At 38.8% G+C, this 22070-nt stretch overlaps 2 protein-coding genes across 2 annotated transcripts in view; both read right to left on the bottom strand.

Moving 5' to 3' along the window:
* iars1 (isoleucyl-tRNA synthetase 1) overlaps positions 1 to 9492 on the bottom strand; it is a 43930-nt gene extending 34438 nt beyond the window's left edge. Inside the window, exons 1-10 of the mRNA XM_053438028.1 lie at positions 9437 to 9492; positions 7357 to 7484; positions 6583 to 6739; positions 6375 to 6494; positions 5935 to 6017; positions 5574 to 5691; positions 5239 to 5386; positions 1936 to 2023; positions 1481 to 1541; positions 1147 to 1242 (exon numbers count right to left, since the gene is read on the bottom strand). Of these exons, the coding sequence (XP_053294003.1) occupies positions 1147 to 1242; positions 1481 to 1541; positions 1936 to 2023; positions 5239 to 5386; positions 5574 to 5691; positions 5935 to 6017; positions 6375 to 6494; positions 6583 to 6739; positions 7357 to 7475 (990 nt within the window). The 5' untranslated portion in view covers positions 7476 to 7484; positions 9437 to 9492. The remainder of the gene's footprint in view (positions 1 to 1146; positions 1243 to 1480; positions 1542 to 1935; positions 2024 to 5238; positions 5387 to 5573; positions 5692 to 5934; positions 6018 to 6374; positions 6495 to 6582; positions 6740 to 7356; positions 7485 to 9436) is intronic.
* An 8307-nt stretch (positions 9493 to 17799) lies between these two features.
* Positions 17800 to 21725, bottom strand: LOC128460538 (uncharacterized). Its single transcript, XM_053445775.1, has 8 exons — positions 21686 to 21725; positions 21379 to 21408; positions 20974 to 21267; positions 19421 to 19600; positions 19046 to 19318; positions 18932 to 18967; positions 18342 to 18426; positions 17800 to 18228 (listed from the first exon to the last, which is right to left on the bottom strand). The coding sequence occupies exons 1-8, from the start codon at positions 21723 to 21725 to the stop codon at positions 18066 to 18068; spliced, it is 1101 nt and encodes a 366-aa protein (XP_053301750.1). The 3' UTR covers positions 17800 to 18065.
* Between the last annotated feature and the right edge of the window lie 345 nt (positions 21726 to 22070).

Below are 22070 nucleotides of genomic sequence, written 5' to 3'. Positions count from 1 at the left end.
CAATAGTGCATTTCTTCTCGCCTTCTTTGGAGCACATGCAAATGCTTTTGTGTGATCACTAAATAACAGAAAGTGTGGTTAAATAAAAATCAAACAAGATAGTGAGATGTTGATGTGGAGGGTTTACTCTATAACCCCATAGGGACCTGGCTGCTGTGACATAGAAAGAATAGGAAGGCATAGACAGGCCAAGTGTCCACAGCTGGCTACAGCCACAGGGGGCATCCATCTGCCCTTGACAAGGGCATCTAACCTATCAGCAATGACCCGATACCTCTGATAGCAACTATTGCACTGGCCTCTGGACTCAACAATATACACCAATGTGGTACAGTTCGATAAAAATATTTTTCATAAAATACACAATTGGCCTAATCTTAAGTAAAATAAATCTGAAGTGAGTAGACAAAAAATTATAGCTGCCAGAGGTCTAAAGTGTAATATATGAGACACAAGATACTCCAAATATATATATATATAAATGAATGTGCTAACAAAACTCTTATTGCCAAACAGGGTTGTGGTTCACAAGACTCGAATGAGATAGAAATGTGTCTCAACTTTCAACTTCAGTTCTGAATCAACAAAATATTTAATGATTATTAAAAACTGTCTTCACTGTTACGATCCTGAACAAATCGTGTTTAATGTTTTTGGTATTGTTTAGAAACCCTGATTATAGGGCTGTTGCCCTTTTAACTGGAATAACTGGAATTTTTTTCATCAACGACAATAACAAGAAATACTTGGAAAGGACATACAATGTGCTGATTCACTGGTTTGTGCACTTGTACCCTTCTGTAATTTTTTTAACAATACAGTTATTGTGGTGATAAATCTTGTGATTTACAGAACAAAGAAATTGCACAAAATGTTCTGGTTCATACTCTCAGATGTGAGAATTTGCTGTATTTTCAGTTTCTTATGATTATAAATTAAATATCTTCAGTTTTCTCTGATTTACCTTGAGAACTGTGATGGACATTTGTATGACTTTCATTATTATAATGGACCGAAAACGGATTAGTAATTCGTCTAAAAGTAACTGCAGTACAGTAGTAATAAACAATACGTAACATTATGTTACAAAACATTTTCTGTAGTTGCAACGTAAGGGAAAAGCTATTTGAAAACAACAAAACTCACAGCTCCAAAGTAAGGTGCCTGGTGGACCACTCCTGTACCCTCCTCCTCCTTGACGTAGTTATCGGTCACCACCTGGAACGCTCCCGTCTCCCCACACTGAAGTGACACAAGGATGAGGAGAATCAGATGAAAAGGGGCGGGGGGGATGGTGAAGATGCCAAAAAGGAACAGCAGCAGATTGTAATAGAGAGAGATTAAGAGACAGGCTTTGGATACGTGAACAGAGATGTCAATGTGTGAACAGACAGATAAATAAAGTAGGACATTGGTCTGGCTTCATTTGACAAATGGGGACAGGTTTATGCGACAAACATAAAACACAGACACGACAAACCTTGGCAAAGTACTGGAAGAGAGGCTTGTATTTTTTCCCTTTAAGCGTCTTGCCAGGAAATCTGAAACACACAAAACACATTTAAAATTGTGGTTTCAATATTCATACATTTTCCCACCTTCCACACACTGACAAACTTGCAAACTGACACCAACCAACACGGATATAAAACAGGTTTGACAGATCCTCTACTGCCGTAAAACTGGATATGAACAAGCTTTGCACTTATTACACATTAACAAAGTCGATTTAGGTTCAGTTAACAGTAACTGCAGTATTTTGTTTATCCCACATAAGTGGACGAAACAGGAATAAATGATCCATCTGTGTGGTTACTGTATTTTTTTATGTAACAAATTCTGGTTTAGAAAGCAGCACTGCAAAGTCTGGTAGTATTTAGAGTTTGATTTCCACGCTCTGTTTTTTAAGGTATCTATAGGGTTGTGTTTACTCACTTGTCCAGCAGCGTGTACTCGCTCTCTGACTTAAACAGAGCTCCGAGCCTGGCCTCCATCATGATGTAGATCTTTTCTGTGCTGTTATCTGTGACATGAACAGAAACAAAAGGTATTGAAGTATTTTGCAAAGCCTAAATATGAAGTAAATCTGAAAAAGGGGATCAGCTATAAGCACCTTTCAAAACATGTTAAAAAGAGAGACAGAAAAAAAGGCCAGCAAACAGAATAAAACCCTTGAACACATGTGACAACACCATGAATTCAAATACAAATGGGTCTTGAAAAGTCTTAAAATGCTAATTGGGTCGGATGATTTCTTACTGAAATGTCAAGTATTCCTACGTTTATGTGCAGAGACAAGAAATGTCTCCCTTCATTTCTAGTCGAGGTCTGGAAACATGCAACAAAAAATAAGCACTGATCAGCACTGAATATTTTCTGTTAGATATACAACATCTGAACCAACATAGACCGAGAGAACAACCCTCTCCTTCATCTGTCAGTAAGGATCTGATGATCGACTGTATCAAACGCTGAGCAAAGATCCAACAGAACTTAAATTGAAATGTCATTGGTGTCAGCTTATATAAAAATATCATTTAGCATCTATCTGGAGTTATTATGAGCCCAAGTCTCCTTATATGAAATACTGTACTGCTTTTCACAAACACCATTTGCCAAAATAACCTTTGATTTGCCCTGTTTGAAATATTTTCATTTACTAATTTAACAACATTATAGTTTTTGTGTGATTTACTTACTAGTTTGATGACAAACAAAAAAAAAGAATATGAATAAAGATACAGACCAAGATGTGAGGCCAACGAGAATCAGGGAAAAGCAATGGTGAAAATATATTAAAAAAAATTACTAAATTCCAGAAATGGAACGTTTCAGCCAATATAAACCTTCTGTATTTTACTGTCTGCAGCATTCATCTCCAATAGATGTAGATATAATATTGAATAACAATCATATGGTTTATGAAAACTGGCAAATAAATATTAAAGAAGGTCAAGAGATTAACACAAAACTCTCAGGAGCATTTTTTTTTTCTCCCTTTTTCCTTTTGGTGCAGCTTCCACACATCACACATTGTGCATAATGAAGTGGGAGCAGAGAAAGTGATGATCGATATGATGTGAATAGATTTGTGCACCTTGGTCATTTTCAAAGTCGGTTACCTAAACAGCCCCTGCAGAGTGATTTATGTTTATTGAGCTGAATTTCATGTATGATAAACAGCAGCTCATCAGACGCGGTTTAAAGCCAAACGGTACCCGACATGCAACTCTGCTCGACCTGAATGTGTGGTTTCGCAATAAGACAACCAGTCAAGGTCAGGTAGTAGCAGCCTATCATGCAGCTACAAGCGTACGACCGAAGCTGAGCTAAATCAAACTCAGCCTTCCAGGAAAAATTAAGGAATGGGGATTTTAGGAAAAATAACAGAGGAGAGGTTGAGAAGAGCAGGAACGAAAGTTGTGAAGAGGGCAAGAAAAAAGACAAATGGACTGAGCCAGTGAGACACAAAAAGGGAGCGAGGGAGGCAGCTTCAATAAAAGATGTTTCTTCCCCTCCATGGTGTAACAAATGACTGCACAGCTCAGAGCCGGCGCTGCTGACAGCCCAAAACTCAAACAGCGACAAAGGCAGCGAGCGAGGAAAAGACACAAAAGACACAGATAGAGAGAGAGAGAGAGAGAGAGAGAGAGAGAGAGAGAGAGAGAGAGAGAGAGAGGAAAAGAAGAGCAGCAAAGGACAAAAACAGGTGAATGTGGAGGCAAAGAGAGCGATAAGAAAATGAGCGAGAAATTAGGATGAAGATGGAGCGAGAGGGGACGGGAGATAAAAAAAGAGACTGAGATGATACGGAAAAAAAATCATTGGTATTCTAAGGCGGTCTCCCATGCAGCACAGAGCACAGGCTGCTCTTAGAATGAACAACCGTGATTCAACAGTGCCCCCTTCAGGATCAAAAAACTTGTATGAATCTAGGTCAACCCAACAGTTTTTCTCATAGGGAACCAAAAACTACAACAGGAGGGCGACAGGAAAAGCAGTAGCCATGTCTCTAGAGTATTTCTTTTATATTTAAAATTGGAAAACGCTTTTTAAGTGACCCGATTTTGGCTTCGTCCAAATTTCCCAGTACTGAAATACACTGGAAACACACCAATGCACATGACGAGCCCCATATTATCAGTTCAGGTTATAGTTAGAGTGTCACAGTAAGAAAAATAGGTTTGAATAATAAAACTAATGGAACAGATTTCATTGGCTGGTTCATATCAAATATTTACAAAAGAATTAAATTGATATCATTCTCTCTACCTTGCTAACATTATTTAAACCTTTAGCATCAGGTTAGTGACGAGGAATGTTGAGTCTGCATGGTTACAGATTAAAAACAATGTTTCACTCACAGAGAGTTGCTTTTCATGCAACAAAAACAAACACAAGAGGTAATTCATCAGCCCACAAAGCCAAAAGCTTGAAAGTCCACCAACATATGGGAGAGAAATCCTTTCCTCCGGGCACAATTTGCCAAGGCAGCACTCCTCTGCTAATTTGTTCTTGTTTGTTCTCTCTAAATAAAAACACCCATCAGCTGATACTGAGGTCCACAACGCTGAGCCCGCAGGGAAACAAGATTTCTAGTCAGGAAACCTTGTCCTCAGGCTACAGCATTTAAACAACACTGTTCTACAAAACAACCAATCCTGGTAATTCAAGTAAACCTCACCACAAACATGTTTATCAGCAGGGGTGAGCAAGTTATTTTTTATTTTTTCCCCGAAGAAGACTTTACTATAGAGCAGACAAGAACTACAATGTACAAAGGAAATGCATGTACTAGTATCTGAAAAAAGTAAAAGATAATTGATGACCGGGAACCAGCTCCAGGAAGTACCAGAAAACAACAAATAAGAGAGGGCAAAAGCCTTTTTCCAACATTTAATTCAAAGTATAATTAGCAGTAGTATTAGTAGTAGTCGGAAATTCACAGTTTGATGGACACGCATCAGTGAATGTCCGCTCATGTTAGTATAAAAGTATGTTGATGTCTCATATATTCTAACAAAGAAAGCACTAGAAAATATTAAAATGATTATTATCCATTCATACACATTCTATAGCTCTCATCCTTAAAGCTATGCAGCAAAGTTGGAGCCAGTTGCTAGATAATAATATATATATATTCAATATATTATTCTAAGGATACTATATGTAATATAGTGCATACACTTAGTGTGTTGAATGAAAACAAGACACAACACTTAAAGTTCTGTCTCTCACCTTTGACTTTAACATAGATGAACTCCGCGTTGACACAGAGCGCCAGGTTGCTCGGCAGTGTCCAGGGTGTGGTTGTCCAGGCAATCAAAGAGACGTCTGGAGACTCAACCAGCGGGAAGCTGACGATCACAGATGGATCTTGAACATCCTGCAGATAAAAAAAAACTAATTCTATTATTTTTCTCTCAAAGAAGATTTACATACTGGTTAATTTTTACAAGCAGGTTATCTGCTCTCGCTGATCTTCCTCAGGAGGAAAATGAAAATGGATTCTGCTGTGCTACATTACAAACGCAGCTATGTTGCATCTTTCAGGGGTTATCATTTCTGCCAACCTTGTAGTTCTGGTTGGCCTCGAAGTTGGAGAGAGGGGTGTTGCAAGCAGTGGAGAAAGGCATGACTTTGACACCTCGGTACACCAGACCCTTATCAAACAACTGCTTAAACACCCACCTGAATGAGTGAGAAGAAAAACAATGAAAAGAAGGCACTGACAGTGTTCGCTGACCGCAAGACAAAATTCCTTTGGACTGTTTATTGCAGCTGACACTTCGATACTTCCTGTTAATTTTTTTGTAAACCAAAAACTATTTGACAGCAACCAAAGTAATTGATACATTCTCAACTTTAATAATAACTTAAATCAAATAGCCTCTTAATTTAACTAAAAATAATATATTGGCTGGATAGGCTTACCAGACAGATTCCATGAACCACGGGTAGAGAGTCTTGTAGTCATTTTTGAAGTCAATCCACCTGCCCATTCGCCTGACTGAGTTCTGAGATAGAAAACAAACATTTCATTTAGCTGACGCTTTTATCCAAAGCGACTTACAATAAGTGCATTCAACCATGAGGGTAAAAACCCAGAACAACAAGAATCAAGAAAGTACGATTTTCTTCAAGAAAGACAAACTACAAAGTGCTATATGTTAGTAAACAAAATAATAAAATGAAAACAAGTCAAATAAGAGACCAGAGTTCAACGTTTTAGCTTTCTATTGTATTAGTTTTCGAGGCGACTGTATGCTGCAGAGATGAGATGCACTTATTTTTAGCCTCATTATGTTTGAGTCATGTAATAAAACTGGTCTCACAAGTGTGGTTACAACTGTGAGTTGCCTGTGCCTGCTCACCTCCCACTCGTTGGAGTATCTCATGACAATGCTCCTGCACTGGTTGTTGTACTCGGCGATGCCCATCTTGGCTACATCTTCAGGCCCTTTGATCCCCAGAGTCTTATCAATCTCATACTCCTACAAAAAAAAAAACAGGATATTGGACATTTAAATTAACAGATCTGCACATCTTCACAACCGATATTCAGGAAAGACCAACTCTTACCACAGGGAGGCCATGGCAATCCCAGCCAAAGCGCCGGTCAACATGGAAGCCGCTCTGGTGGGCAAAGCGAGTAACAATGTCCTTGATGGTGCCGGCTAGGATGTGACCATAGTGGGGGAGACCCGTGGCAAAGGGAGGGCCGTCATAGAAGGTGTACCTGGGGCAACAAAATAGTATTTCAAAGAATTCGGGCAATCAAGCTCATCAGTATTCTCTCAATGATAACAAAAATACGTAGTTTTGCGACATTTTGGCCTGAAACACTTCTTTGTAAGATAACACAAACACAGAAAGACTGTGTATCAAATTGTGTTGTCAACCTGGACAAAAGAAACACAAACAATAGTTTCGAGTATATAAATACAATATGTACAGATATCAGGGCAATAGATGGTATGTTTGCCATTTGATTCTAATGCTATAATCTTTTTAATCATGTCTTCAAATCTATCATCATGATTTAATACTTTGTTTGCTAAAGATTTTTGAAAAGGTATTCATAGATAAATCTGAAAGTTTCAATGTATTGATTCAGATTCAGAAATGATGCAATGGAGTCTAAGAAAAACTGGTTACACGGGAACATGAAACTTTTCAACATGGAAGTGCAACAGCTGAAATGGCATTCACTATGAACAGGATTCATGGAGATGACTATGCTGCTATTCTAAACCACTTATAAAGTATTCACAGTAAAGTACTTTAAGAGCTTCTGATGGGAATATGTGGTGCTTTGTAAACTCATATTTACAAACAAAAAACAGTTGGATTTACTTGGGCCTGTTCTTGGACTGCTTGAGGCATTCCTGGAAGCAGTCTTTGTCTTGCCAAAACTTCAGGATCTTCTCCTCCTCTGCAGGGAAGTTGATGGACAAAGGGACTGGCTCCACCATGGTGTCAGTCTGAACAAAGGGAACAGGAACAACTTAACAGGCTTGTGAAGCCGGAACACGTGGAATTTAATATAAACTGTACATGTGTCATGAAGCCTTTTGATGAATCTTCCCTAAAGTTCATAGCCAATAAAATACTCGTATATGACCTAATAGAACATTTTGCGGCAGACATGTTGATAGGTCACAGTAGGATAAATATGAATTGTAAAATGAATGATGTCTGAATTCCATTTAGGTGCTTCAGTTTCAGAGTCATGATATTTACATGCTGGCTCACTGCTGCACTTTCATCTCTAACTGGGACACTTGAACTGAACAGAGCCATCATTAATGTTGACACTGTTTCAAACAGCTGATTAAATCACACTTTGACCTCACATTCACTGCCCCACAATGCAACAAACGGGGAATCTGGAAGATTCTTGAAAAGTATTAAAAAGTAATGAACACTTAGTTAAAGGCATTGGATTAAGAGTCACGTACTTTCTTTTGACTGTGGGGAGACATTGCCGAATGCAAAATATAAGTGTGTTTGACTCAACAGTGATTCGTACAATCCTTTTCTCAACAATTAACGGAAAACACTGTCACAAAGATTCACGGTAGAACAGTATTTAAGGTTGTGTTTATTTGAACCTCCATTATAGGAGGTTTTCATTGAAAAAAAAGGCTTCTTAGGAAACATAAGCCTTCTTCCCTTAATATAAATATTACTCATTTGATATGGTGTTGGCTATATTGTTATTTCTATTAATAATAAATATGATACTTTGTCAAATTACTGAAAATTTTCAGGACATTTTAACAATTCTGTAATAATATGATAATAATAATCGTGATATGAAAGTTTCAATTCTAAGCTTTGTAGTGGAAAACTCCACTGATCAATGTCTTATTACAGTTTTGACTGTTTTCTGTACACTTAGCTGATACAACATCAATGTCTTCCACCTCCTGTTGACCATTATTTGGCAACTGTGTGCTAGATTTGATTCCTCTTCCTCTAACAGTGATGCTAGACAGCAGATGGTCCTGTCTGCTTTCTGTTCTGTTTCCCATTTATCACACTGTATAAAAACCTTATTTTTTAACATTCTTGTTGTTGCACTCTGAGCCATGTTGCTGACTGTGTAAACCTCTGCAGAGCTAATAATTAAACCTCTAAGACAACTCCGGTCTGAGAAACTCATTAATTCAAATCTCTTGATACATTTACACGACAGCTTGTCACCACTGGCAGCAGTTAATTTCAGCAAATTCTTGAATCATATTTAAATGGTTGATACAACCACCAGCTTCGTGCTCCTGATCCAGATGCAATTTATTAGCATATTTAGAAGTTTTCACTCATAATGTTATTTATGGCCAATGTCACAGCGAAACAGGTATTCACTTGCATTGCATTAGATATTTAAATACCTTGGGACAATATGTATATGACGTTTAAGTCACGTTAGGTACATTAAACCTGCATCATATAACACAAGCAGGTGTTTGTCTTGTTGATAAGTGCTTCCACTGATTCTATTTAATTTAATCTCATTCAAACCAGCCAGAACTTGTCAGTGCTCAGTAGTTTGACAGCACAAAGAAGAGTCGCCATTAGCATTTTATACACCAAAGTCAATCCTGTCTGATATATTATCTCCACGTAGAATCTTCAAATGATGAAACTTTGCCCAAACTGATTGTTTAACTCCAGTAAAGTGACTTCATTCCGCAGAGGTTGGTTCACACGGATGACGCCTCCTTGTTGTTAGCTAGCAGGCTAAGCTAGCCGGTCTGCGGTTCAGATAGTTAGCTTGTTGCTAAACGAGCAAAAGTTAGTTAAAGGCGGCACATATATATATTCAAAATATATAGTATATAAAATAAAATAGAGGAGAAGTGAAGTGTGGCTGTTATTTAAAAACAGTCATGCGGTAACGGGAGAATTCCCAGTGAATGGACAGACTCACATGTTGTCTGCCACCGACGAGAAATGATGCAAGCTGGAGGCAGGGCTGGAGCGGAAGTGACGCCTACAATGATGTACTCCTTCAAAATAAAATACTAATAAACAGCAAAATCAGCAAACCGACGTTTTATTATGAGTCCGTTTCCTGTTCTCCTGTAACTTTCCTCCATTTAAACCAACTGCGCATTGTCGACAGGTGTATCATTACCAGAAAAACGAAAAAGGCTTTATGTCCAATTGGAAAAAACGACTTTATCGTTAAATCAAGAATTTGAAAATAAAATCACTAAATACATCAAATATATATGATTTAATGAAAATCAAATGTATTTATAGTTAGACCACCACATCCATACTGTAATATAATTTATATAATCAATTTACAATTGATTATATAAATTAAATCATTTTACATTGACTTCAGCTCCATGAACATGTATTCTGATCTGATATTGACCTCAACCATAAATAATTTGAAATAAATGTGTATATATACAGTAAATATATAAATGATAATGTCTTGTGTGTGTGTTTGTGCGTGCGTCTGTGTGTATGCGTGTGTGTATTTGTGTGTGTGTGCGTGTGTGTGTGTGTGTGTTTGTGTGCATGTGTGTGTGTGCGTGAGTGTTTGTGCGGGTCAGATGGGCGTGGTCAGTGTGATGGGTGGGCCCTCAGATGAGATGATAGTATTATTATGTATTGTTGTCATAATTAATATATAGATTTGACCAAATGTAAAAAAGTTAAGAAACATTGTTTGTCTATGCTCTGCTGTGTTCATATGAATAGTAGCAAACTAAATGAATCACACTTATTTGTTTCACTCCAACACTGTGTTAATTGATCAATGAATCCTGTGTGTATATTCAGAAAGACAGAGGTAGATGTTACTGTACTAGTTATTTTTATTCAAAAAGTTTAACATATTTACAACACATCATTAGATCATTTCAAATATGTACAAAGGGGGACAGGGGAGAGGTTTGTTTTGAGGAGTAGAAAAAGGGTGAGGGCGGGGGCTTCTCCACCTCTTCTCTCTCCTCCAGCTCATCTCGGCCTCCTCCTTTCTGTAGCTCAGTCCCATAGTTGGAGTTTTCTCCTGCTGCAGTTTCGTCTCCTTTCGGCCCTGAAGCAAGCACCTTCTCGTTCTCCTTCTCCATGTTGACCTCCACCTCACTGCTCACTTGTGCAGACTTGCTTCCAGAATTTTAGCCTTGGCCTGACAGTCAGTGAGCTGCGCCAAGCAGTCAACATAGGCCCTGAGGCGAGCATGCCCTTTCTCTACCTCCTTCGTTATGACAACATCTTTGTCTTTCACCTGGTTTTCCAGCTGCTCCACCTTCTCCGTCAGGGCCTTGATCTCATTCTCCTTCTCGGTCTCGGTCTCAATCTCCTTCCTCTTCTCCTTCTCCTTCTCCTTCTCTTTCTCCTTCTCCGTCTCCTTCTCCTCCTCCTTCTCCTTCTCCACCGCCATCTTTATGATATCATCTCTGTCTTTAAGATGGTTTTCCAGCCGCCACACCTCCTCCTTAAGAATCAAAATGTTCCTGTTGGCTCGGAGGATTTCGACATTGTAGATCGTCACAAGTTTCTCCTTCTCCTTGTCCTTCTCCTTGTCCTTGTACTTCTCCTTCTCTTTCTCCTTCTCCTTCTCCTTCTCTTTCTCTTTCTCTTTCTCCTTCTCCTTCTCCTTCTCCTTCTCTTTCTCTTTCTCCTTCTCTTTCTCTTTCTCTTTCTCCTTCTCCTTCTCCTTCTCCTTCTCTTTCTCCTTCTCTTTCTCTTTCTCCTTCTCCTTCTCTTTCTCTTTCTCCTTCTCCTTCTCTTTCTCCTTCTCTTTCTCCTTCTCCTTCTCCACCTCCACCTCCACCTCCACCTCACTGCTACATCCTGTATCAGGCTGAGGTGGCTCCTGGTGCAGCCTTGCTTCCATCAGCTTAACCTTGGCCTGACAGTCAGTTAGCTCAGCAAGGCAGTCGAGATAGGCCCTGAGGCGAGCGCGCCGTTTCTTCACCTCCTTCGCTATGACAACATCTTTCTCTTTCAGCTGGTTTTCCAGCTGCTCCACCTTCTCCGTCAGGGCCTGGATCTCATTCTCCTTCTCGGTCTCGGTCTCAATCTCCTTCCTCTTCTCCTTCTCCTTCTCCTTCTCCTTCTCCTTCTCCTTCTCCTTCTCCTTCTCCACCGCCATCTTTATGAACTCATCTCTGTCTTGAAGCTGGTCTTGCAGCTGCCACACCTCATCCTTAAGAGCATTAATCCTCCTGTAGGCTGTGAGGAGTTCGTCATTGAGGATCTTCAGAATATCTGGTTTCTCCATGGTTTACCACAGAGAGTAGATCTCTCTTTTGAAGAAGCTGTTGGATGAGTTGATGCACTATTTTCTGAAGAAGTTTCTGCTCTTGTCTGGAACTTGAAGTCAAAAGGCTTTATGTCTGCAGGTGACAGGATGAAATAGTGTGTAAGATTTAGGTGAATTTAATCAATCAAACATTCAATATAAAACAATTGACACAGATAGAGAGACACCCGCAGAGAGAAGGAGAGAGAGGGAGAGAGACAGACTGGCTGGTTTAAGCGAGAGATTGAGAGAGAGAGAGCGGGAGAGATTGAGAGAGAGAGAGAGAGAGAGAGAGAGAGAGAGAGAGAGAGAGAGAGAGAGAGAGAGAGAGACTCCCCTCCTGCTACGTGTGTATCTGGTTGCCATGGAAACTCAACTGAATGCAACTGCTCTCTCCTCACTGGGAAGAGAGAAATCTAAACTCTGAGTGCACCACTCAAACAACTATAATTCAGAAACTATAAGTCCTATCTGTGAAATAAAGACATCGGGAGAATTCCAAGACTTTGCCGGACACACAGATATATTTGAAATTTGTGAGAGTAAAAAAATGGGGCCGTGTGAGCAAGTTATGCAAGTTGATGCTCCTTCCAGAAAAGTTTTCTCTGAAATAACATTAGACCCAATAGAGAGGGATTGTTTTTTTCCTTAAAGGAGCTACACACCTCATGTAATGTGCTCCTAGCATTAACTTAAGCTTCCGTCAACTTGTCCTTCAACACATTCAAACTACACATTAACCAAAAAATCACCAGTAAATGTTTTTTTGAAATAAAACTTCCCTCATCAATCACCATGGCACCAAGCCCCTTCGATTTGAATTTGAATCTGAATTTGATTGGCAGTGATGGAAGCTGTTGTTTTTTTTAACTTGTCTTAAATACTAAAGTTAAACACCAAGGTTAATCTTCCCAATGTTACAAAACACATTGTTTGGTAGAATAAGCTGTGAAATGGGAGAATTTCCTGGTGCTACAGGTGTTTTGTCCACAATGCCTCACTCTCCCTGGCCTCGGCGACTTAAAGCTACTTAGCATCACGTTAACACATATCACTCATTAAGATAAGCAGCAGAAAACACAAAAGAAGCCAGCAACAATATTTTCACATTTGTCATAAAAGCAACAGAAAACACCACATTATCAACATGTAACAGCAGAAGCTTCATATTATACAGTGGTTTAATTTCCAACTTGAATAATGAGCCTGAATTGTATCGGTTAGCATGCTGGGTAAATACAGAGAGAGGGTGAGACATGACTTACCTCAGTCAAGGTCAGAGTGCAATAGCAACTGTCTTAAACTTTAACAGTATTTAAAGCAATCAACAGCCAATCAGAGGTCTCCTATCAAAATAGCAACTATGATGCTGTTCATCAAAGCATCAAAGGAGGTATTGAGAGAGTGTCCCTGTCAATCAAAAACATCTTCTATTTCAAATCTTAGCATCTGGTTGCTATGGTGATAGAATCACCTACTGATGATGAAGTTTTGCGATCATTTATTTCTGTAAATAAATTTGTTTCATTTTGGTGGACTTTTAATTGCGTCATTCTTGCAGCATCTGATCTTTAATTGTTTAATGGCTCCTGTCTTATCACCTTCTTGTCTTAGTATTAATATATATATATATATATATATATATATATATATATATATATATATATATATATTATATATATTAAATATATATATATACAATATATACTTACATATATGCAGTGGTGTAAAGTAACGGAGTAGAAGTACTTCGTTACAGTACTTAAGTCGTTTTTTTGAGGATCTATACTTTCCTTGAGTATTTATATTCATCAGGACTTCTACTTTTACTCAACTACATTTAAAAGAAAAAATATGTACTTTTACTCCGTTACATTTTCATTGAACACCTCGTTACTCGTTACAAATTAAAATCTGAATATAATTATAATTGTCTCTCATCGCGATTGCATTATCCGGACTGTGCGTGTTTGCGCGAGAACCGACGGTGTCTCGCGAGGATAACCTGAGGGCGGAACGGGAGATAAGCCGTGGCCGTCAACCCGACTACACCGGAGTAAACCACCATGGCTACCTCATCCACCTCATCTATCGCTGATGCTGAAGACACGGCCGAAGAACCAAATCCACCACACCTGTGGCCGTATCTCGCGACCATGTTTGCCTTCGTGGGGATACAAGATACATCCTATCGAATGAAGTGCCTCTTGTGTCTACCGAGGGAGACGGAAATAATGGCGTTTCAAAACTCTCCGTCGAACCTCAAAAAACACATTCAGGTAAGTGAATTAAGTAATGGCCGCCAGAGTCATGTTATGTATTGTGCCAGGAATAAGTGCAAAAGTCTCGCTGGTAAAATATAGTTTGCCAACAGAACAGATACAGTTGAGCATTTTACTTAACATGCTTAACATGCGTGTCTACAAAGTAGACACGCATGTTAAGCTACAAGTGGGAATAAACAACCGCTTTGGCCACATGTCAACAGACCCTGAAATGGTTGCCGCTGCTATTCTCCTCCCTAAATTTAGAACTGCATGGACAAAAGATATTGCTTCAATCAGAATGGGTAAGACAAATGAAGATGATCAATGTTGAAATTTGTAAACAAAAATAATATGTGAATGTACATGAAATCAGGGTTAATGGTATTTCAGCTGTACTAATTCTATTTTGACCCTCCCTGTATTTCAGGAATGGACTACATCAAGGAGCAGATCGCGGATCCTTCCTTGTCAGGAGAAGCCACCAGATCCAGCTCATCTGATGAGGGAGACTTCTTCTCTTCGCTGAAGAGCTCTCACGTTACTCAAGACAGCTCCAAGCAACTAGATGGATACCTGGCCCTTACAGCAGATCAGATGGATGTACTGAAGACGTTCCCTGCTGTCTGCAAGTTGTCTGTTAAGCTGAACACACCTCTGCCTGCCTCTGCAGCCTGTGAACGACTATTTAGCATTGCAGGACTTGTCTTCAGCCCTCGAAAAGCTCGGCTGGATTCACGCAATTTTGAGAATCAACTTCTGCTAAAGATGAACCACAAGTTTGTTGACTTTTAATAAAGCACTATGACAAATTAAAGTCATTATAGGCGTTTCACCATGCAACTACACAACCCAAACCTCTACCAAAGTTTAACCACTGCATTGAGTTTTTAGGTCTCTTTATTTCAAAATTGTAAACTTTGGTATAGGTTTGGGTTGTGTAGTTGCATGGGGAAACGGGTCTCAAAATCAGACCTTATCAATCACTGTAAATATAAACAAAAAGGAAAAAAACACTGTTGGGTTTTGTAATTATATGCATTGTCAGTTCATGTTCTACAAGTGTCGCTTTAAGACCTGTTATATGGCATGGTTGTCATGGCACGGTAACAATACAACCCGAAATTTTTTGTTTAAAGTGGTTAAAGTTCTTTGTTAGAAAGTGAGAAAATGTTATTTAATATTTATTTTAAGTTTCACCACTTCCAATTTCACTTGTTCATGTATGAGTTCTATATTATTTTATAAATAATAATTGAAATCAGTTGAAATAAAGTCTGAATAGAACAATTTCGGTTGTTTTGTTTCTGTGTAAGCCTACTATAAAAAGCACTTTACATTTTTAATTTGATACTTGTACTTTTACTTTTGATACTTAAGTACATTTCAACACCAGATACTTTTGATACTTAAGTACATTTAATATGAGCTACTTTAAGACTTTTACTCAAGTCATTTTCTGACTGGTGACTTTTACTTTTACCGAAGTCACTTTCAGGTAAGATATCTGTACTTTTACTCAAGTATGGCTTTCAAGTACTTTGTACACCACTGCATATATGTTTATATACATATACATATGCATGTATACATACATACACATACACATTGTGTGATGGTAGAACATTTATTTTGTTTAATTTCATTCTCTATTGTTCATTTCGTCGTGTAACTCTTAGCCGCAGTATTTCATCACAAACGAACATGTGAACATTATACAACCCAGGATATTTCCAACCAAAATTCAGACTTAAATAGTTTAAATTTATTTTACCAAGAGGTTCATGTCACACTGTATGGAGAATATTTAAGAAAAGACGATTTTCTACAACCAAAAATTCCATTGCACAAGTGTTTTGCAGCAGAAAATACCTTCATAGGTGTCTATGGATGAGAGTAATACAACTCAGAGCTCAAACAAAACCTAAAGAATCACGGAGACTGATGACCAATTACAACACATATGACTAACTGGATATGAAATGACTTCTACAAGAGGATATGATAATTTTGATCATTTTGCGCAGCCCTAGTTTTCATTGAAATGCTTCTCTCACATGTTCTCTCACATGAAAATACTTTGTTCTTTAAAATGCACAACAATGTTTGTCAGTAGGACTTCCTGATATCTTCCTCAACGATGAATGGACACACATTCTGTTCATCCACCTACTGCCCTACCTTACACATGGCATGAGAGTATGATTTTGAAGGTCAGATTTCAAAAACATCTCAGAGTTAATTTTTACTGTTTTAGATTCTTAGTACTGGAGATCCTTAACATCTTTCTGTCTAAAGTCGATTTTAGGTCTATTTAAGATGACGTGTACTGTTTGTAGTGATCTATTAATGCAGAATGCAACAAATTGGTAGCTAACATGGTCTATCAATGAGGCCTAACTGGTTTGACCGCTATAGAGGCTGTTGGAATATATGAACTTCATATGAACGGCATATCAACGACAATAAAGAACCAATGTCTGCTGCAGATGTTCTTTAGAAATTTGTATTATTGTACAAAGATAACAAGAACTGTAGGAGTAACCTTTTGTAATTCATTTCTTTGTCAACATAACACACCATTCATTATGTGAGAGAAGTTTTTTATGAGATCAGATTCTGACCTGATGTTTTGACAGATTCTTCTTCAGCGTGTCTTACAGTGCAGGGCTGTTATATTAATGTTGCTCTCTGTCCTGCACCTCACGTCACCTCTCTGTTCCTCTGGTAACTCAGACCAAATGCTTTCCTGAAAATCCATGTCATATTTATAATGTATTTTGGCAAACTGTGTGCACACAGCAGCACTGGATGATCTTGAGTCTTTACTTTGTTGCTCATACTGTGAGTTATATCAGTCATTATAAGAGTGAAGTCCTCGCAAAGAGATGTAATCCCTGACACAGCCAATATTTTAAACATTATTAGAAATAGCTCCGTTTGTTTAAACCCCTGTTTATCAAACAAAGTGGAAAAAACTATTCTTCTCAGGTTCCTTTTCATCCTCTAATGCAATAAAGAGAAGAACTGAAAATAAAATCGACTGCATTAAATTACTACCAAAGATGCCGGCTTCTAAAGGCATGCACATGTATTTATTTTACAGTAATTTGCTTCTTTTAAATGATAAACAGTGTAGTATATGAGGAATAATGCATCTTAATTATCTTGAGAGACACATAATGGTTTCGGGTCTTTCTAAAAAAATTAAGCATTTAAATCCAGAGCCTAAATTAGCGAAGTAAATTGTGAAATTTAAAAAATCTATTTTACTCAATCAGCTGAATGGAAATATTTTATCAGGTGCATGTAGAATATATATGTAGAGTATTTCTTTCTTTCTCTCTCTTTCTACATTTCTTGTCTGTTTGTAGTACTTTTGTGTGTCTCTCAGTAGCCATGTTGTGCCACTTCAGACTTGTGTTGTGTCTCTTAGTCTTTTTTTTGTCTGTTTGCAGTGGATTTGTGTCAAATTGTATTTGTTTGGTTAATCTTTATAGTTATTTTTTGTTTCTTGGTAGTTGTTTGTTCTGCCTTAAAAGATATAAAACAAGCACGACGATCTCCATGACTTTTATACTTCAGACGACAAGAAATAGCAAATAACGATTCAAAGGGAGCAAACAACATGGAACCTCGAACAAACACAGGAGAAATGATACATGTAAAATGATTTAGAACAGTCAATTATATTAATGATAAGATAATAAGATATAAACAATACGATTCTTAGTTTCAAAATGTACTCAAACGAGAGACGTTTAAATGTGCAAAAGTATTGACATTGACAAATGTGACAACTGAAACAATAACATTTGTATTGGAAGCTATCAAATCTGCACCATCAGCAAATGTAGTCATCCTTATAAATCCTAAACATCTCATTTAATTCAATTCAAAAATATATCAGGCAGCACTATTTTGACATGTGACCATGAAATACTACAAATTGCAGCACTGACTGAGCTTTCTCATAGGTTTGACCCAATAGTTAATACTTTCTCTGGGCTTCAGAAGAGAGTTTCCCTTTACGTGCCACAATAAGAATCCTTTTCCAACAGGTTGGACATCTCCATCCAGGACAGGTCCCACTGCACCTCTGTCACATCCAACTTGGTGGCAGGAAGCACCCCTGCTGGAACTTCCTGTTTGGAAACTGGCCAGCAGCTCCAAGTGCAGAACTTCTGGTACCTTCAAGAAAATACAACAGGCAGTGAATCATTTACTTCACCACCTGTTGGGCTTGTCGTTCATGCAGTAGAAAGTAGGAAGTCAAGACGGATGAAGATTTTATAAATACTAACCTGTAGTGACAAACGAGCCAAACAGTCAAAGGAATGACGATCAGAAGTAGAACCCCACATGAAGCAATGATCCATTTCCAGGAACCTGATCAAGACGACATAATACTTGTTTAAATAAATAAAACTGTTATAATAACAACAACAATTGGATTTCCAATCATCTTGGCGGACACATGTAGTAAGTGTCAGGAAAGGGCCCAATGTATTTTGGTATTAAGCTGATCCAGTCATTTTTTATCTCTTTCTTTAACATTGTGCTTTTAAAACGTTTTCCCAGGGAATAATTCTTGGACCTTAATGACAAAAATCTGCCGTATGTAGAGGACTGATATCTATGAGTGTGTGAAATTTGGTGCGGCTTGATTGTATTTAAGGGGACTGCTGGGCCTTGGTGAATATGCGCTCTACTGAGTCCCATTGTAGTTTCTTTCATCTCATTAGATCCTGAGGGATCTTCCTGATGAAATTAGACCTTGATGAAAAGAGGAGAACCAGACAACCAAAAGGCTTCACTCAATAATGGAAAATGTGTTGATTAATATTGAGTATTTCCTCCAAATTAAGTAGATGTATATAAATAAGAAAAATACCAGTGGAGGCTGGAGTCTCCTCTGATGTGAAGTTTCCTAAAAGAAACAACAGTTGATATGTGACACTGATCCACTTCTATAGAACACACAGCAGAGTGATGATGTTCAGCTGACCTCTGTCTGGTCTCACTGATAACCAGCTCTCTGGACTCTGCAGCTGTCTGTCGTGGGACGCACACCTGTAGAAGCCTTCATCTTCCCGTGTCACATTCTTAAGAGTCATCTTTATGACTCGGTCTGAACCGGACGAACTGTTAGAGTCAATCAATGCTCCGTTTTTAAAGAAGCTGGTTTGTTTGTGTTTGCCGCTCTGATGCTGATAACACAAGGTGACATCGTCACCCGTAAACACAGGGGAGGCTTGGGTCTTCAGAATGATGTCGCCATCTGTGGAAGAAAAATAGAAGGCATCCTCACACCAGTACACTCCACTGGTCCCACCGGCAGCAGTGAACACAAATACTTCAGACTTGCAAGGGCTCATGCTACCTCCTGGCGTTGAATAGTGAACGGTGAGGTTTGAGGTCCCTGCTTTTAGGTCAGGAGAGAAATGCACCAGCTTCCACCCTGAGGAGTTAGTCTGAGATGTGAGGCACTGCAGAGTGAAACACCCCCAACTGAATATCTTCCTGGTGTCAGGAGTCAGAGAGAGCGAGGGAGGGGGCAATTCTAGGACAGAGGTTGATAGAGAGAAAAAGAAAAGGGGACAGAAGATGAGAGAAGCAACAGAAATTTGAGAGATTGAGGCTTTTCAGACGTATCCTGGTTTAACGATTGGTCAATCTGTTATGGACATAACTGAAATAGCCACATATCTTGACAAATTGTCAGAAACAAGTTTGGACAACCAATCAGGGATGAGTAAAGTCATTTGAAAGCAATCCATCAATGTGTCTGCCATTGTTACCTCTGCCGAGGTCAGAGGTCATGTTTTCACCCCTGTCTGTTTGTTTGTAGGGAAAATAACACAAGAACAACCCAACAGAGTTGCAGGGAACTTGGTGGAACAATTTGGTTTGAGTCATAGAAGAAGCCATTATATTTGGATCTTCCTGTAACATTTTGAGATTCTACGTTTTTCAACACTTTCACCATTTTCCAAGGGAGCAATCTTGAAGAAAAAATATCTGGCACATTTATGGAACTAATATCTATGAGTGAGTGTAGCAGCTTGATTGAAATTAAGGGGACTGATGGGCCTTGGCGGAGGTGCGCTCCACCGAATGCCCTTCTAGTTTTAACTGTAAATCTCCGCTGTCTGTGAAACTTCTGCTCTCAATTAATGTGATTTGCCTTCAGCTGTACTCTAATCTCCATACTTGCTCGACTGTAGTCTCTAAATTCACCTTTGCCTACACTTCACTAACAATTATACATTTAGGAAACACCCTTCTCATGTGATAATCTGTCAAACCCAGTCAACAACTTTTAAAGGTAATGGTAGATGGCTCTCTGATTGGTTTATTGCATGTTATGCCCAAAACACACCTCTGAATAGTAAAGAGACAAAACAAATCTTGTGTCGAGTGCAGCAACATTTTGTAATAAATCAAGTACTACAGTGAGAGTTGTGTTTGTTTTTGGATTCAATGTTTGGCAAAAAAATGTACGACTGATGAAGATATCCTGTGATAATTAATATACATTCGTTTTGACAGTTTTACATTTTGAGATTGACCTGTCCGGGGTGTACCCTCTCACCTAATGTCAGCTAGGGTTCGCTCCAGGGACCCTCAAAGGGGTTTTCACCATTTTATTGTTCCTAAACACAGTCAGTCATGAAGCCAAAATAAGCTTAAATGAATAAAAAAACAATTTAAATCTTCTGACAGTCTTCTGATTAATTAGAAATAGTATAAACCATGTGTTTACCCATGATAGGGAGGAGTGACAGAGGCTGTTTTAAGGAAAATAAGAGCCTCTATGTGTCTCTGCATTAGTCAGTTTGAGAATACACAACCTCTGTACTCATCTGATTCATCCTGTGCAAAGCAGAAACCTGATGCCGCGCTGCAGTGGCTGCAGTCGTAGCTGCTGCACACCTGACACTTCAAGTGAGACCGGCCGGGCCTTTAGCTCAACCTCAGTCCGGTTCTCCCGACACTCGGCTTGGCACCAGTACCTGTCGGCCTCCTCCCGTGTTACAGCGGTGATGAAGTAGCTGTCACCGGAGACCAGGTGCCTGGGGGTGGGAGCCCTGTGTGGTTTGGACCTGAACCACCAGTAGCTCTTCACAAAACCAGAGAGGGACTCCACTGTGCACTGCAGGAGCACACTCTCACCCAGGTAGATGTTTGGCCCCGGACGCTTCACAGAGACATTGGCCTCCAGAGATCCTGCAGGAACAGGGGGGGCTACATTATAGGCTTTTGCATGCCGGTGTCAAATGTTATTACTGTATCTGTGTGTCAGACAGGTGGACCCTGATTCATCATCTCTGCCAGTACCTTTAAATGCAGCAACATGGAGAACTACACCTGAAACACAGAGAAATTATTTTACACAAACACAACTCATATCATCACTATTGTTGTTTTTATATTGTTTATATTTGTACAAGAAACTGTTGGGGTCGAGTTCTACTGATAAGGAAGAAGAAACCTGATAATCTTTGTCTGGAATATATTTCATTCAGAAGTGTAGAGGAATAAAATCAATAAATATATCTGTATTAATTTTATTATCTATAAATATTTATAACTATATGTTATTGAGTATATGAAGCAATGCAGCCACTAATTTCTCTTCACTTACTTCTGCTTCTTCTTCTTCTTTTTTCCGGCTTACTGATCATCCTTGGGCTCTGCAGAGGTCGACTGTCTCCAGGTAATTAAAAAGGTATTTAGGCATATTTCACTGCCAGTCTGCCATGATTGTTCACCAGCAACAACAATGCACTCAAATGTCTCTAATGCCCAAAGAGGTCTAACTTCTTTTACTATTTTGTAAGTTTGTTCAAATGCGTAAACTGTGAGCAGGTTTATGCTCAAGCATACAGTGTATCAACTACAGAGGAAGACAACAATCTGCAGAGAACGACATGCTTTCAAAAGTCTTTTGAAAAAGCACTGGTTTCTATGAGGTATTATTGTTAAAATCCCATCACACACCCAGAACCGGTCGGCAGTGTGTCACAGGG

Source organism: Pleuronectes platessa, chromosome 2 (genome assembly GCF_947347685.1).
Source record: "Pleuronectes platessa chromosome 2, fPlePla1.1, whole genome shotgun sequence".
Taxonomy (NCBI): domain Eukaryota; kingdom Metazoa; phylum Chordata; class Actinopteri; order Pleuronectiformes; family Pleuronectidae; genus Pleuronectes; species Pleuronectes platessa.
The sequence above is the reverse complement of the archived record's forward strand: the minus strand, read 5'-3'. Positions and strand labels throughout refer to the sequence as shown.

Bases quoted from the DNA above. Each gene is read 5' to 3' on its own strand.
- LOC128460538 (XM_053445775.1), bottom strand. From the start codon at position 21,725: ATGATCAGTAAGCCGGAAAAAAGAAGAAGAAGAAGCAGAA. The intron at 19,601-20,973 runs GTGTGCAGCAGC...CCTCTGTCCTAG, and splicing joins GGTCTCACTTGAAGTGTCAG to AATTGCCCCCTCCCTCGCTC. The intron at 19,319-19,420 runs GTAGCATGAGCC...TTTCTTCCACAG, and splicing joins TCACTATTCAACGCCAGGAG to ATGGCGACATCATTCTGAAG.